At 30.1% G+C, this 19,045-nt stretch overlaps 1 protein-coding gene across 1 annotated transcript in view; it reads right to left on the bottom strand.

Moving 5' to 3' along the window:
* Positions 1–19,045, bottom strand: part of LOC147079981 (dipeptidase 1-like) — a 362,545-nt gene that overhangs the window by 134,121 nt on the left and 209,379 nt on the right. The window contains exon 7 of the mRNA XM_085953516.1: positions 11,881–11,965. Coding sequence (XP_085809642.1) covers positions 11,881–11,965 — 85 coding nt within the window. The remainder of the gene's footprint in view (positions 1–11,880; positions 11,966–19,045) is intronic.

Raw genomic sequence — 19,045 nt, 5'->3', positions numbered from 1 at the left:
TTTGGGTTTTACAATACAAAGATTTACTTCCATTGTTAATGTAAAACCATAGTATCTGCAAATGATTATCCATGACTAATTGTGAAACCCGAGCATCAGACGCATTCTTTTGGTGAATGCAATGTGGCATTGTTTTTATTATTGTGATAGCAGGCAATTATTGAAATGATTCAGTGTTAAGACTTTGATAACGCATCCAGACGTATTCTACAACACATTATTGTTTCCTTTGATTCAAGTAATGTAGTGCAGTGTATTTTGTTTTTATCAAATATAAGTTTAAGGATTCGAATGATGGTGGAGTTAGCTTTAAAAGCTTCTAAAGCTGAAAAACTTCTAAAAAGGTAAGACTTTGTGATAAATATTATACTAAAATGATATACAAAACTAACCTTAATATTATTATTGTTATGAAACTTATTAATATCGACTTATCTTATGTACCTATATATTTATTTTATGCACCTACAATAATAAACTCTTTCAATTAACACAACAGTATATCAATCAGATCTATGATATTTTTGTTTTTGCAATGTTACAGATTTTCAAAAATGTGACAAGTACATTTCCTGATGCTGAAGAACCCATGTTGGATATAGATAAGGATGCTGCTGGTTTGCAAGAGGAACAATACCCATTATAATATAGGCTTTTTTCAACCAAACAAGGACCTATGTGACTTTTGTGAAAAATATAAAAATTGCAGTAGCGAAGAGAAAAATATAATTCAAGTTAAATAATATATGACATTCATCAAAAAAAATAAACAATTATTGAGAACACAGAAGGCGAAAGACGAATAAAATAGTATGTTGCTATAATCTGCAGGCCGTATTATCAACACCAAATGCCCAGATATCAGTGCTATATTATAAAAGAAAGCTTTCAACCTATAATTTTACCATCTTACACACATTAATAATAAAAATTGTTACTGTTTTGTTTAGCATGAAGGGACTACAAACAAAGGGGCCAATGCAATTGGTTCTTGTGTTGTAAAATTTTTGGAAGATAAATCAATTGGGAAGGAAGTCATTTTTTATTCGGATAATTGTGCCGGACAGAATAAAAATAAATTTATTACAGCAATGTATTTATACGACCTCCAGAATTTTAATATCCCAAAAATCACACACAACTTTTTGGTCGTAGGACACACCTAGAACGAGGGTGACTCTTTAACACTCTTGCATAGAGAAACAAAAAAATAGTCTTGAAGTCAGGTCCAATTTATATACCAATACAGTGGATTCCAGTGATTCACTGGAAATTGGCACTGACGAGATTTTTGATTTTCACAAGTTAGCAAATGAAATGGGCAATAATTTTCAACTCAACGAAAATAGTAAAAAGGTTAGTTGGGTAGACATTTGCGTTATTGAAGTGAGGAAAAACAATCCTTATTGCCTGTTCTATAAAAATAAGTATGAAACAGAAGTGTTTGATGTAATAAATATTAGAAAACGTCAGGGCGGACGTCAATCAGTACAACCTCAACTACACAAAGCATTTATAAAACCACCTCGGATCTCCGAAGCAAAATTAAATGACTTGATTTCCCTATGTTCATCAAAAGTGATACCAGAAATACACCATAATTTTTATAAAAAAAACTTTCATCTACACATTTAAATACAGATTCAGATAATAATTGACGTTGATAAAATTAATTATAAAAACATTACAATTATTGTAATTTGCTATTTTTATTTTGGTTTAAAATTGTATAAATTATAGTTACTAAGCTTAAAATATCAAAATATTATAGGTAAATATCATTCTTGATTTATTTAATAATAATATAATATAATATATTATAATGGTATTACCAAAGTTCCCAATAAAAATCTTACTGCAATTCAGGTAACTGCGAAATATCAACATTTTCTATGCATCATGAAAGTGTAAAACCATAGCAACTGCTAAAACTTGTAATCTTGAGGGATTTATATGAAAAAAAATAAAATTAATAAAAGAACATGTCATAATGTATACATACACCAAATATTATCGTTTTATTTTAGAAACTCTATTTATCCTGACCAAATGAAAACTTCAAACCCTTATATCTCCAAACTATGTAATTTGCACATACGTTGGTTTTACACTCACGGTGCGATATATTAAGATATTAACATATTATAATTATTTTAATTTACTTATTTTTAGCATATTGTGGACATTACAAATTTAAAACTTCTAAGACAAAGTTTAAGACGTTCACAACATAACATTAAACATTATTACAAAGAAGAAGATGAAAGCAATAAAAGCGATATAAATGAAAATATAAAAAGAGAACATAATATAAACATACAAAATCAGTGACAATACTGACAATACAATTATACATCTATAGAAGTTCAAAGAAGTACACTGAGTTTGTTAAGGAGGCTCTATTTTAAGAATTTATAAAATAGCGTCCACCTAAACTCACCCTCTCGCAAGTGGAATATATCAACACCAGAAGCGATTTGGTTGAACATAGTTATCGACCTCCCAATTGGCATTACCAGTGGTAGGTTGGTTCTGCACCTTGGAAGAATAAACAACTGAACTGAACAACTTCTAAGATAGTTATCAGGGACATACAAGTCAACACTGCCCAGAATGGCAGAGTTCTAATTTATACCTCGTATAAGTCGAAAAAAATACGTAGCTTAATAATTAATATCTCTTCTAAATTGCAGACCAGTATGTAAGCATACCTAAGAGAAAGTCAGTTGGATAAAACCACGGATAGTATCCATACAACCTCAAGTAAAGGAGTCTCGGTCTCGCTCCCCCAAAAGCTTCAATTATAGTGGACCGTTGATGCACTTATTTCCTGAAACAGCTACCAGCCTCAATGACTCATCAATCAATCAGCCTCAGATAAGGTAGAATTATCAAAAATAGCTTTGTTTCAAATCCAGCATTACCTAATATATTATCATATTTTAATTTCAAAATTTCCTTCAAAATGTGTTTTTTCGCATTTTTTACTTATATATAGGTACCTATCTACAATTTAAGCAAGAATTACCATCAAAATAATCTTTAAAATAGTCTTAATGTGTGTTTCAGGTAATATCATTTAATTTTATATTTAAAATTATATAGGTATATAAGATTTTGACGGCTTATAAATATGACAACGGATTATTAGTACATAAACTTTAGTAAACCTAAAGAAAGAGTGGTGTAGAGTCTCTAAGTCGTAATTCCGATAAGTAAATATTACATTCCGTGCATTACTGTAGAGGCATCAGATTGACCCTGTTGTCACGTTGATTTTGAATCGGTATTAACTGTGTCTATAGTGTAGTACATGGGTGGGCAACCCGCGGCCCGCTGGGTGTCAACTTGTGGACCGTGGAGCAGTGATAAAATAAAAATAATATCAAATGCTGCAGCTAGATGTACTAATTTCGAGATTCGATATTGGCTCAAGATTTTAAAAAACACCGTGTGCTTTTTGCTGCATTTGCAACGCCATTCTCCGTGGACGTAAATTTATTACCGGGAAATTTACAAATGGAACATTGTGAAATATGTTGCGATGACCAGTTAAAGGAGAAATTTCATCAGGTTGGTTTGGAAGAGTTTTACAAAAAATATTTGGTCAAGGAGAAATATCCTGCATTTTACAAACATGCTCTAATGATGACTTCGCTATTTGGAAACACTTACAAGTGTGAAATGTTAGTCAGATGAAGCATATCAAATCCCGAGTGAGAACACGAATCACCGAATCACTGATGTGCATTTGGAAAACTGTTTGCGTGTATGAACAACGTCACTTGATATCGATATTGATGAACTTAGTTCTGTCACACAAAATCAAACTTCTCACTAAAATTTATTATCACCACGTTTTTATTAGCTCGTATTCTTGTTTGTCCAGTACATATTTTTTCTTGTTTGTCCAAGATTTGTATTGGACGATTGAAGATTTTTAACTAACTTCCCGACTAGGTAGATATTTGAAACTTTTAGAATATAACAAAACACGACGACATTGCATTATTTTAATACTTTTAGCCATTTTTAAGCAGGATTGAATTCATTTTCAGTTAATTCTGTTTTGTATGGAAATTTATTATTGTTGGTTGCTAAGAGGGTCCTAGCAATTAAATTATTAATATATACGTGCGTTACTATGGAAATAAATATGAAATGTCAAAATGACATTTCAGTATTCTATATTTATTCAGTATTTCTATAAAGTACAAAACAAAGTGTTTATTAATACATAGAATTGTCAAGTTTATAAGATTCAATAGAAATTTTAAAAACTTGGTAGGTATATAAAAAGTTATCTTGTAATTATTTTTATATTATTTTGTTTATTTTTTATTAAAAATAAAGTCTAATCTAATAAATATGTTTGATTCTTATTTTTGTTTTATTTTATTTTATTAATATTATATTTCTTTTTGTTTTGTATAATAAAAAAAAATCGGTTGTGCCGCCCGGTAGGAAATCTCATTTTTAGAACCTGGCCCGGCTGCTGAAAAGGTTGGCCACCCATGGTGTAGTATTCAATAGACGTGAATTTGTTTTTAGAACACAAAATTTAGCTAATAAAACAAAATGTAACACAGAGTTACCTAACCGATATTTTGTAATTATTGTTATTGTCAGGCTTTTGATCGGCACTCATATATTGTATATGCTATAACAATTAGAATTGTAGACACGTATATAGTATAAAATTTCTAAACATAACCACATTTTATTGAGAATACAAACTTTATCAATTAATGTTAATTTATTCAAATACATTTGATATTCTAGTCGGTAATTGAAACTACAATACGTCTAAAATGTATTTATCGAATAAGTAACTAGTTGATATTATAGTTTTAGTGAACAAAAAAGTTGTTAGCAAAGTTACTATATATATATATATACCTGAACTGTATTATACTCATTTTTTACTCAACAGGTCTTTTGACTTTCACAATTTTATCAACATAATAAAAATTAACTATGTATCGTTGATTAAGTGTATATCTACGAAGAAATGATGTTATGAAGTCAATGAATAAGTTATGGCACCGAACATAGGTATCACTAGATCTGCTAATTAGTAGTATTTTTAATGTATTAATTACTATTTATTGTAGGAAATTATGACCGAGTAGGATAAGAGCTCACATTTTTCACTTTCAGGCTGAGTGCTTTTGCATGTAAACTATCGATTCGTCTATGATTCGTGCGTATTATTGAAGTTATACTTCTTTTGGCGCGTTTGGGAAATCAGATCGTAGCGTATTTTTGGCGTGTGTTTTTTTGAAAATAATTTAAAGTTCAATTATTGTTCTTTGGGTCTTGGATCCATGGGCTGGTGCGCTCGAAAAGTTATTGTACGCGACCTGGCGTATGACACCGCGCTGCATGCGTGGCAGGGGCGATGGACCACCTCTTCCAAGGGCAGACAAACGCATTTGTTTTTTCCTGATATAAAGTGCCGCATGGAGATAACCAGATTGACTCCAGACCATTGGACTTTTCAGTCCTTAACAGGACACGGCGGTTTTGCCACCAAGCTCTGTCAGTTTGGCCTAATAGAATCTCCGACTTGCTTTTGTGGCGAGTTGCAGGATGCCAATCACATCCTCCTGGGAGTGTCCCCATATGTCGGTTGAAACGGAAGAGCTTCTCAAGTCGGTCCGACCCTCAGTTGGACCGGTCGGCCATTGCGACTTGGTATCTACGGGGGAAAATTTCTTAGCTTTTAAAAAGTTTGCGGCATTTTACGGTGAGCGAGAAGGTCTTTTTTCATCAAGAATTGACCGTAATACATTATATCGAAGTAGAAATCACGCACACTCTAGTGCATGCCAACCAAGATCTTGGAAAGTTGCTCCTGGGATACTTTCGGCACAAATTTGAAGAGCGCCTAACGTTCGTGACGCCACGGTATACGCATCCATAACGGGTGTAAAGACGTGGCGGATGGTGGAGGAACAAAATTTGAAAATAGCCGATATACTGGATTATTTGTTAGGTTGGGTTAGTTTAGGCTAGGTTAAGTTAGGTTAGGTTAGTTTAGCTTAGGTTTCATTCTCGAAATCCATGAAGTTTGCCAAAATCGGCTATGACAATTAGCGCGTTTCCCGCCTGGCTTCCCCATAACCGACTTGTACCGTTGTTTTTAATTGTTTTAAAACATTACAATAGTTAAACAGTTTAATAAACGCGCAATTATACGGAGAGATATTAAATATTTAAAAACATGCATCTGAATAATAAGTCTATTAATATTTTCCCTAATATTCTCATTCATAGTGATAATTAGTATGAAGAACGGCGGAAAGGGAACGCGGCTAACAAAGCAAGAAATTCATTTATAATTTACAATCCAAAGGATGTTCCGACTAAGATAAACTGTTTCGAAAACGAGGCTTTCCTTTATCGTCAAGGAGCAGAAGGATATTAGAAGGCCTTCTTTTGTCATTAGTAGGCATGGCGTAAATAAAATATTCAACTATAAATCATAAACAAGTAATATTTTATTATTACTTTGGTAGTATAATCTTTTAAACGCAGCTTATTTCAAAGCTCTTTATCATGATAGGTACTAAATTTAAAAATCAAAGACGTTTAGAGAATAAGAATAACATAATTTAGGTGCTGAATATTCAACGAATACAAGTGACTGAGTTGAATAAATCGGTTACATGAGTAAGTTACTCTTTCAAACTAGGTCAAACTAGGCTAAGGATTTTTAGGTGCTAAAAAAATTAATAATAAGCACCTAAATTTGTAGATATTATTGGAAAATATGTTATTAAAATTTCATAATTATGTGCTAAAAAACAAAAATAGGTGTTAAAAATTTAATTAAGTATTACAATTAATAAATCATATAAATTTTAACAGTTTAATTTATTATTTATTCACAAACAGAAAACGCTTTATTACAATAAATAATAAAATAATGCTTCAAATTTTTGGATGTGAATCGTTGACAATTTGATCCTAGCAAATTTATATACGTGGAAAAACTTCTTTCACTTCTACAGATGTCAATATTGCGTGTGTAAATGAAACTATATCTGAAGTAGAAAAAATTGAAACATCTGAGGCATCTGATAGATTTCCCAAAACAGCTTTAATATTCTGCAGCGTTTGAAGTCCAGTACTTTTATTTATAACACTATTTAATTTTGTACTTATTTTTATTCCGATTGGTCCAGGAACATTTTCTTATTTTAGCAGCAGTATTGTTTAAATTATTTCATATTAAAAAATAAAATATTTGCTCTACTAGTGACTTTATAGATGATTCTAACATTTCAATTGTGTTTATGAATGTTATTGTGTTAATACTTTTTGTATTTGTGTGAAAATATGTGCTTAAACCTAAAATATGTAAAAATATGTAATTATCCAAAAATATTTAAAAATAGGTGCTATCAAACAGGGCTTAAATGTTTCAAAATTGTCTGAAACAAAGAAATATTTTTGATATGTTGTTGTAGGGCCACTCAAAAAAATATATTTAAATACACAAGAATCCTAAGCCTACTCATAACTCACATAATATTCCAAAAATCGAGTTTTTAGATAATCGAAAAAAAACACGAGAGCATTATTTTTTTTGTAATTAGAAGAAAGGTATTGAACTCATTTGAATATTAATGAGTGAGTTGATTTACATTATTTGAAATATATTATATTATATAATACTCCTAAGGCTGCAGACACACAGCATACTATGATAAATAGAGGTTAGAAAGGCCTTGATGACAGAACACATTATTCATTGAAAAATGTGAGTTAATACACCAACAGTCAACTTTTTAAACGAGTTGACATGGTTTAAAGTGACTTTTGATATTCAACTATTTTTCTTAATATATATTAATTCGTTTAGAATCACTTTGTATATTTACCATAAAAATTTCAAAATTGCAAAATGAGAGTTATGACTCTAGGTGTTGTAAACCGTACATAAAACATTTTCACCGTAGCACAGTTCGCCGTGAGCTTTCTTATCGGAAAGAGATGACCGTATGCTATACAGTCTCCAATTTTATTGGATTCAATATGAACTTTAATCAAATCCCATAGCTGATTTTCGCAAAATTCATGAATTCAAGAATGAAAACCTAACCTAAGCAAACCTAACCTTATGCTCCGGTCAGACGGCAGCAACTTGCCTGCGCGGTATAGTTAGTGATAAAAATACAGAACACTTTTCGGTTTGAGCGAGCTACAGTTTTCCCGTCTATACATACGGGCTTCCCAATACAAACTGGTTTGCTCAAGTAAGCTTGTGGTAAAGCATTAGCATCTAGCCGGCGCTTAACTTATAATCCAGTATATCGGATATTTTCTAAACTTGTTTGCTGCTTGCTTCCTGTAAGTGTGAACACTGTAAACATGAACATAGACATGAATTTTATTTCAGTACTAAACAACCCAAAGAGGTTGGACGGTCTTTATTATAAGGCCATATATTTCCAAAACAATAATGGGATAATTTAGGCTAACGTAAGAAATAAAATGGGTAATTATATTTTCTCAAACAAAGCAGGTAAGTATATTTTTCAATCATATTATAAAAATATGTATATGGTGTGAAAACTGCCCCTAACTCATTTTTAATTATATGTCACTTATATTCGTTTAATCCTTAGCAGCTTAATTGTTATGATTTTCACGTTTTAGACATTATAATCTTCGTGTTATGAAACGGGCAGATTCATCTGTTTAGCGTCCTCGAAAAAACTGCCTAGTCGGGTTAATAAATTAGACTAAATGTAAATTTGCAATTTATAACGATAACCATGAAGATTTCATTATTAAACTACAGCAAAATTTAACCAAAAAATATACTCTATATTTAAATGCCACAAGTGTAAGTATACAAATTCTTATACTATAAAACTATAATAAATAATAACAAGATAAAAAGAACTTTTTATATACCACTTTTTTTTTTTAATTTTCTGTTTAATCATATTATAAACTTGACAATTCTATGTATTAACAAATATTTTGTTGTACTTGATAGAAATACTGAATCAATATAGAATACTAAAATGTCATTTTGACATTTCATATTATTGATTTCCATAGTAACCCACGTATATATTAATAATTTAGTTGCTAGGACCCCCTTAGCAACCAACAATAATAACTTTCTATACAAAACAGAATTAACTGAAAATGAATTCAATTCTGCTTTGAAATGGCTAAAAGTATTAAAGTATTAATACAAACCTTGGACAAACAAGAAAAAATTAGTACTGGACAAACAAGAATACGAGCTAATAAAAACATGGTAAATTGATATTGATTGGTTTTAGCGACCCTGAATTCATCTTTAGGCATCATCTGTTTTATGTAAATTACATTTTTATATCGAAATCTTGATTTTAAAACATCACAGGGGGCCTTCATATTTGTCACTGCCTCAAACCTCCACGTACCTAAAACCACCGCTGTTTGGTATTCAGTATTCTTCCTAGGGAGTATTTTTAAATATGTTTGTTGCATTTTCTATATAATTTAAGATGATAACATTTTATATAGGTATAGGTATACCTACACCTAAAAATGTTGTATAAAATTTAAGACTAAAAGTGAAAGGTTCGACATTCTAGGTCTGTCTAAAGGCGGCATTGATGACGAGGCCTACACTACTTGTTATTAGGATAAATCAATTTAATCAAAGACTGAAAGAAATGAAAGCATAGCTTTTTATGCTTTAAAACAATCTATTGTCTCTCCTGTAATATTTCAATATTAACTTGCCTCGTGCCTGCATTGTGGATTTGAATTCATTAAACAACTAGATTTTACTAGGCAGCATCTAAAAAAAAGAATTCTTATTATCTTTGGCAACAGTAAAATTTCGTTTGTATGGTAAAGTCTTCCAATATAAAGGTGAAAACACATAACATTATGTTCAAAGTGTAGTAATTTTTTTATTAGATAAAATCTTATTTACAGTGTTAACCCTTTGTTGATTTATTGGTAAGGTCAGAGATTCTACAAGCGTAGTTTTTGTTACAAATAACTTAAAAACAGAATCTTCTTTGTGTAAATATTTTTGCTGCTGTAACATAAATCTTTTACTTTCCTCACACATCCGTCGTATGCCGTAAATTTCTTACGTGTCCATTCGATATGACACATTTGTGAACATTCTAGAGTCACATAGATACAAAAGTGTGTATATAGGTACTTACTGTATATTATATAAGGTGAAGTTATGTGTTAAAAAGAGTTCTTTCAGGCGTCAACGGATAGGCGTTTCATTTTTTATAAATTTTACTACAACATACATAATAGGTATGCAGGTAAACTAATATCATTTTTTATTAATAAAAATCAAAATAATCTAGATTATCAAATAAGGATTTACGTGTAGCTGAATAAAGCAGGATTGCATTTTTTTTACAATATATAAATTCTATATCAAATCTCTAAGAAAAAGACTTCCGGAAATATCCGATTTGAAACTTTTTAGCCGCTTGGTGTATTGGACTTTTGGCTTTTGGTTTTAAGAATTTCTGGTTTCTGTTATGAATAAATTCTAAAAGTGAATAAACTCTGAAGTACAGAATTAATAAATGTCGTATAATTTTCTCACTAAGTGCTTCGCTTTATATAACATATTACACATAATAATTATATGATAATTAAATACCTAGGCACTAGGGAATGTAATCTAGGATAATCCTAGGATTAGACAAACGAAATGAAATTTTGCCCCATTTTTTGTGTATTGCAGTAACCATTCAAAAGTTAAGGGCGGACGTGCTCAACGTGGGTCAAAATGGAGCTTTTATTCTATTTTCAAAGCATGATCCTGGACATGCCTTAAACGTTGTAGATAATCTATTTATATAATTTTGAAGCCTTATTATCCGTTATACTTATTTTAAACATTTGATGACTGCATAAAGTATTTTTATTACATAAAATAGTATTCTTTTAAACCTCTCGCTCTAATGTTTAAGAATATAGTCATATTTCAGTACATGCATATGCAGTGGTGTTAAGATTTTTTACATTTATAAATTTTTAAACGCATTTATAAAACCATTAGTATAATTTATGTTGACATTATTATAGTGAAATATTTACAAGAAAAAATTATATTGATAATCTCTGTGATCCCAAATTTGACAAGAATTAGGCATTTTATTATTCAAAAAATGGGCAATATTAACACATTTGAAGATAATTCTAAAGATTTTAATTATAAGCTATGTCTTTGACCATGCAAGTGTGATAAACATTCTACGAATAATGATTGCTTTATAATAATTATTGACCTAAGAATAAGGTAGTGTTTTTTTGAAATACGCCATTTCTTTTGGCATTCCCCAGTAGTTAAGCTACAACATACGGTCGTAGCCATAAATTGTTTATAAATTGTAAAGTGTTTGGCAAAACATGTCAAACTACAATAACAAATATCCATAAAATAATTAAACAAACGACATCAAATAATGTATATGAACGAAGAAATGGCTTACCTATAACTAATTTTTTTCGAAGCAAAAAATTAAAGAAAATATTTTTCTATTTTTGCGGTCAAAAAATAGTTTGTGAAGTCTTTGGGTATAGGTTTGTACCACGGTTGTAGAAAAAGTGTATTTTTTTTTCAATGTATCTATATATATAATTCCAGAGGATTTGGCGAGTGCTTAACGACCATTACTCGCAAAAATGTATGTTAATATAACCTCGGCTATGTGAATGCTCAGCTGGTCTACTTAAAAGGGATCATGGTAATTTACACTTTACTTTTGTGTACAGTATGCTTACAAACGCGTTTCATAGCAGAATAATTTTGTACGCAAGTTTGTCATGCAATTATTATTGAGAGGGTAGATCGGGAGGTGTCTTTTTATGTGGTTCACTCACCTGCCACGTCTGCTAGGGTAGCATTATCACTGCACTTGACGAAACTTGGATAGAAGTTCACCATAATGATACCACCGGTGTCTCTCTGTGAAAAAAACGTTAAATATATTTAGTTTTCGGTACACCTTATATTTTGAATTTGCATGAGAAGAGTACGTAATATGTCATGACCTTTGTTTTACTATCTCAAATGACGAAGAAACTATTTTTTATCTTTACAAAATTCATCAAATATTCAAAAATGAAATATTGAGTATTTTGGTAAAGTAATAATATTAAGACAGACATTAGAATTCAAATCTAAACAGATTTCTTCAAGTAAATAAAATGTACTATTATCCTTTTTAAGGACTGTTGAATTTAATAATATACTCACTGAATAATATTTAATATGATTGTAAAATAAACACATAAATATTATTATATATACGAGTATAGGTATTATACGCAATTTTACTGAGATTTGAAAGTGCAGTAATTCAATACAGTAACCAGTTCAATACGGTATTATTATGCAAATGCTTCTCAGTGTTTGTTATGTAATACAACAATAATTTTATGAAAAGTCTAACATTCATTTAAATTTAATACATATTAACATAATATACTATCATTATCAATAACATGATGTTAATATAATAAATCTTTATTTATTATAATTAAATTATATCTATGTAAGTACCCACGTGTTTTATATTATTAGCAATTTACAACCACCGTTAAACCTTTATCGTCGATATAAGATAAGTCGATTCCATTCTTTTTAGTATAGTACATGCATTACATTGTCATATATTATTATTATTATTATACACAACAAAACTATTTCGCCTATCATATCCAATAGCATCAATAAGTAGGTACACCATGCAGACATTTTCTATATCTTACCACTGGTTGGCTAAACTTATTCAACGATTATTTAATCTTCAAGATATCGATGGTGTAATGTCAATACCTGTAATTATTTTATCAAAAATTATACTCATTTTAGTAATTTCCCGTACCTGAACATTGCATAAATAAACCTGTAATATCTCGTATATTGTCTCTAAGATGTCAAGCGTGTTGCACGACTTGTGTTGAATTCAGCTTCAAAATATCACTTTAGAATTATAAGGTAAAACAGTATCAAATATAACAAATTTGGATGTTTATGTTTATTTATATATGTCACATTTTATTTGATGTTATCATTATAATATTAGGTGCTATGTGCTTTGCTTTACCATTTTTTACGTTACGGGCAATGACATATTAAATGGACGACTCACTTCATACCCGGCGCGCACGAGAAATTGTGCATGAAAGTCATTCACAGATGTATAGGTAGATGTCACGTGACCATTGACGTATCCGTTTCCATTATGCGATACAAGCTTTGAGAATTTATAGTAATATAACCTTTATTGTAATGGCGTATTAGTGTCATGACTCATTGCGTTAGAAACAGATTCTCGGTTACTTACGACTTCTCGGAGATTAGACGCAAGTGAGCCCAGCGAATCACAGGCGACTGACTGTCCAATGGTTCCTGTCATTCAATTGCATTGAATAAACATTCATCAATATCTTAAAATGGCATTTTATAAATAATAAATAATACTAACACATGCAAAGTGATATCCCATCTTTCTTTGAGTGTTTAGTAGATTTTTTTACAATTTTTAACTAGGCACATTGGCATTTTGTAACACAATAATAACGGTGGAGTCGAAACCTGACAGTCAGAAATTTTGTATGGGCAGACCCAGCGGTGTCGCCAGACCGCTTGCAAGCAGAATGTTCATTTGAGCGTAGGATACCGATATTAAAATATGAATTTCGCCATCCGGCAGACCCGACACAAAGTGAGTGTCATTTTATTTTCTAGATGCTTCGTCCATATTAATGTCATTGATTACGGGTTATTGACATGCTATTAGTTGTGTGAACTATTAACATTCAGATACGGGATATTAAATATTTAGTTTTTTTAGCTTCCTGGACAATTTGTAAAAAGTCACATACGGGATTTTAACATTAGAGCATCGATATGTCTAGCAATCTCTAATCAATACATTCCCTCGTCTACTTATTTATAGTATTACCTATTCCATTTGCATTTACGCGTTATGTACAGCTTCCACGTAGTCATGCAATGTTATGCTACTATAAATTCCTGAACCTCAATTTTATTCAAGCTCCATGATTTTTGATTACGGTAAGAAGTCACTATGGAACTAATTAAAAATGCTCTTTTAAATTTATTTAATCAAAATAGCTGTATTTTACTTAATTTGAGATAAACACATATATGTACATGCTTTGTGATATAATATACATAACTAATACTTATAATATAGGAGAGTCTGAGAGTTGTATTACGCGCTGTGGTTTAATAAGCTTTACAGGCAAACGGAAGCTTTTATCAAGTGCCTAACAATTACAAGGCTATGGATATGAAATTAATAAGCGTCAAGGTAACCAATACCTTGACGAATGACTGACTTTTTCACATTATATTAATAATTAAGGATCTGGAAATTATATAATTACAAATGGCATATAAGCTTAAGGTGAAGCCTTTACTCAGCCTTTCTAAAAGAGGCACCTAGCGGAAAAATACTAAGCTTGCAATTTGAGATATTTTTTTTATAATTTTAACTGTAATAATTAATAAATGGGTACCTATGTATCTGAAAACATGAAAAAGAAAAATATTTTTTATTTTAAGTGACATATAAACTTACAATTGTAAAAAATGTGAATTTGTTGAATCGAACCACATCTTATTATTACATATTTTATGGTAATATTTATTATTAAAATTTAGTTTATTAAGTTTTCTAAGCATCGGCTAAGAGATTTTTGACTAAAATTAGAATTAAATTATCAAAAAGAATGTTTCAAATTGCAAGCTTCGTATTTTTCCGCTAGGTGACTCTTTTAGAAAGGCTGAGTAAAGGCTTCACCTTAACAAACATACTTATTTATTATCAGTCTTAATATAGGCACCCACATTTTATTCCTAACGTTAAATTGCATTCTATCAACTACGGTGTATTCTTCTGCCTTTCCAATGAAGAAGGCAGTATCTGACTCGCACACATTTTCGAAATAAATTACGTAGTGTTTTTTTTTTAATTTTAGTACCTACTGTGAATTAATAAAAAAAAGGTTATATTTTTTATTAATAAGATGTGAAAATACAAAGTAATAATAAATAATAAGTAACTGCAATAAATAGGTGCAATGACTGCCTTTTTGTTATGAAATGTGTGTTATTTTAGCAGAAGTCCATTTTTCACTAAGGACTTTAACAGTATTTTAGTGATAATACTAATTTTAAAGTGAACAAAATATCGTCACCAAACTATTAAAACCTCGTAAGTCTATTTGAGAAGAATGTTAAGGGGAAGAAAAAAACGTAATAAAAACAATATTTTAAATACTTCTCTAATCGATGAATCTGCTAATACTAGTTGTGAAATACGAAGTTTTAATTCCATGTTTAAAACCACGAGATTTACATGTTTATAAAATTTGTCGATAAATGGAGAGTTTACTGGTCTAGAGAAACGAGGTTTTGATATGATTTAAAATGTTTTTTTGTTTAAATTTTGTCGAACAAACTTCATTTTTCCATAATATCGAACTTACAAGGTCTTAATAGTAAGATGACGATAGTAATATACCTTTCAAAATTACGTAACGAATGGCAAGCATAACTCAATTTCACAAATTTTGCAAGTTACTGCCTTCTTCCTTGAAAGGGAAGTATTACTATTAAACTTACTTACGTACTTTTTTCCTAACGAGTATATCATTTTTCCAAGAAATATGTATATTTAATCATAATACTGTATTGTTAAACGTTATGTATTTAAATTTCATTAAAAAACATTGTAATAAGTACCTATACAGTGTTGTGAGATATAATATTCATAGAAATGTAATTAATTTTGAGGTTTTGATCTGCCTCAATACCAGTTAAAAAATAAATAAATAAATTTCAATATTTAACAATGTATCATTTAAAAATAATATTTACGCAAGTAATAGAATATTGAAAACAGTTATGTACAATATAATATATATTTGTACATTTACCCGCCTTCACCACCTGTGGACATTGATCCATTTAATGCTGAACTTCTCAGTTATTGTTTCATATTATGCAAGATACAGTAACCCATGTTGAGTATTATTGTGATTAAAATAGTCGACGTGCTACTTTGGGATTAAGCTTGCCCTCCTTATACGACCTACGTTGTGTATTGGTACGTGGCGGAAGAGTTATAATTATTAAATTCTTAGCTCGTTTCCAGTAACAGAGAAAGATGTTACTAATACAGAATAACCTGTGCTAGACCTCTTACCATCATAAAGCCGGAAGATTGCTGTATGTACCAAAAACGTAAGTAGAACAATGTTATAATAAAATTTCAAATATTAATATTTTTATTACTAATAATAATAATTGTTAATAAACTATTTCTTTTATTCAACGAATAATTCACAAGATTTAGAGAATGTAACATTCCATAATATATTTAACGTACATAACTTGAAAAAATCTCAGATAATTATATACCCACTAGAAAAAAACATATTTATAAAAAAATACGAAGCTCGACGGGATTTGAAATCGCGTCACGGTTAGTAATTAAGGTAATTAATGTTTTTGATTAAATACACAAAACACCGACAGTCAATAATAACACAATTTGATAAGCATTTTCATGTACGACCTACTAGTTTAAATTATCGCAATTAGACAGGACGCTCGTAGCATAATTGGTTAATACCATAGTTGGCGCGATACCAGTGGAAATACGGGTGCAAATCCCGTCGAGCATTGTATTTTTTTTCAAATATGATTTTTTATAGTGTGTATTTATCTGAGGTGTTTTCAAGTTATGTATGTTCAATAATAGTTGTATTTTTAATATTTTTTTTTTAAACTTCACTCACATTTTCCTCTTAGCTATTAAGCTACAGTTAAACATTAGAGCGAGAGGTTTAAAAGAATACTATTTTATGTAATAAAAATACTTTATGGAGTCATCAAATGTTTAAAATAAATATAAAGGATAATAAGGCTTCAAAATTATATAAATAGATTATCTACAACGTTTAAGGAATGTCCAGGATCATGATTTGAAAATGCAATAAAAGCTCCATTTTGACCTACGCCGAGCATGTCCCCCCTTAACAAGATTTTCCCGCCTGCCATAGGTTCACCATTGCTAACTTAATGTACACTATGAAACATGTAAATTTGAACCCGCGACTTGCTTATTTATAGATGGGCGTTCTATTAACTATGTCACCGTGAACGCTGCTTAATTATTAATCCCTTCATACAAATGATCTCAAACGAAATCATTTCATGATAAAATAAGAAAACAGTAATCATCCATTATAATACTATATATTATTGATTAATGTAATAAAACGCATTTTTTTTTAGTAGTTATTCCACTTTTAATAAATAAATCTAGTCCGGTGTTGTCCGCTTCAGAGGGACATTTTCAACTGAATAATATAAAAAAACAGGTATTCACGAAAACAAATTCAAAGGGCGACACAAATATTCTACCAATACCATTAGGTTTGACGATTTATTATACGCTTATTGAGTGTATTATTATTGATAAGGTATGGAGGTTTTTTACAAACACTTCAACTATTCATAATTTGTTTGTTATATATATTTTTTATTGGATCCTTGACTTAATAGGTAGGTGATAAGTTTTTACTTACGTTATTGTATTGATTTATTATATACCTTAGTAAAGTTAGAGTTAGTTAATAGTGTTCGTTGTCAGTGCGTGTTTGCCTTTTGGTGAGTATAGCGCATGAATATGCCGAAAGGCTAAACCCGGGTCGCAAAAAACGACTTAAATGAAATAGTACAAAACTTAAATCCATAAAAATCTACCAATACATTGCATTATCCGTATAATAATACTCTGTCGTTAGTGGGTTGTTAGAAACCGGTCCTAATTTATTTATTAAAAGTGGAATAACTACTAAAAAATGCGTTTTATTAAATTAATCAATAATACAATGCAGTTCCACTATGAATTATTGTTAACACAATAAAAGAAATTCATTAATTATATAACTAATCGCAAATGCATATATCAATCGAGTTTATGTTACTATTGCAGCGATGCCTGAATGTTGGTTACATACCTATGTGAATACATATAGGTACTATGCTTTAATCCGTGTAAATTATTACAACGTCTTGATCTTGCTTTGCCATTTAATTTAACTAAGGTCTGTCGGTGGTGTCATGGCAACGAATAGGAGCCATTGTCGTTTAGCATAAAGTCTTGAGACTCGCCATCTTGTTTTAACAGGCTTATTTTTGTTGATTATAATTTTAATTAGCCGGAAGTAATCTACAATTTCACTTTATCAGGCTTTAAATTTAATGTATCAAAAACATTGAATTAGCCTTCAAGGATGAATAATTTTAATGACATCATTATATTATTTTGAGGAAGCTCTTTTTAAAAATTCGTTTTCATAACAATAATTTTGAAAACATGATATTATTATTATTATTGAAACAGAAAATCATCGCAAAAATTTATTGGAGTTTTGCTAAAAATTCATTTGGCATTTATACATTCAATGAAAATAGATATCATATACTGATTCCAGCCGGGTGGCTTACTTTTTTCAAAAAAGATTTTTTCTATTGGTTATAATATATTTTCTCAGAAGTGTTTCTCAAAATTATGTATGTTCAATAATTAGAATGTTCTTGTGAATTATTCGTTGAATAAAAGAAATAGTTAATTAAAAATTATTAGCAAGTTCAAGTAAGTTACATCATAAAAATATTGGAGAAATCCGTGACGTCGGTTAGTTATTGAAGTAGTAGATACCTAATTTGATTTAATAAACAAAAACCGATTGCCAAAGTAGCTTGATTTAGAAGAGCGCTGATGAGTAGGTATTAAAAAGGCCAATAGTTAAAATTTATCGCAATTAGTATATCGCCTTGTAGCACAGAGGATAATGCGCGGACGGGGCATAAACCCAAGAGATGCTGGTTAGATTCCAGCCGGGTGGCTTACTTTTTTCAAAAAAGACTTTTTCTATTGGTTATAATATATTTTCTCAGTAGTCTTTTTAAAAATTTGTATGTTACATATACTTTTGT

The sequence above is a fragment of the Rhyacophila brunnea genome, unplaced genomic scaffold, assembly GCF_057557595.1.
Source record: "Rhyacophila brunnea isolate RB1 unplaced genomic scaffold, BYU_Rbru_1.0 scaffold_1, whole genome shotgun sequence".
Taxonomy (NCBI): domain Eukaryota; kingdom Metazoa; phylum Arthropoda; class Insecta; order Trichoptera; family Rhyacophilidae; genus Rhyacophila; species Rhyacophila brunnea.
Note: the sequence above shows the minus strand (reverse complement) of the source record. Positions and strands in the feature narration are given on the sequence as shown.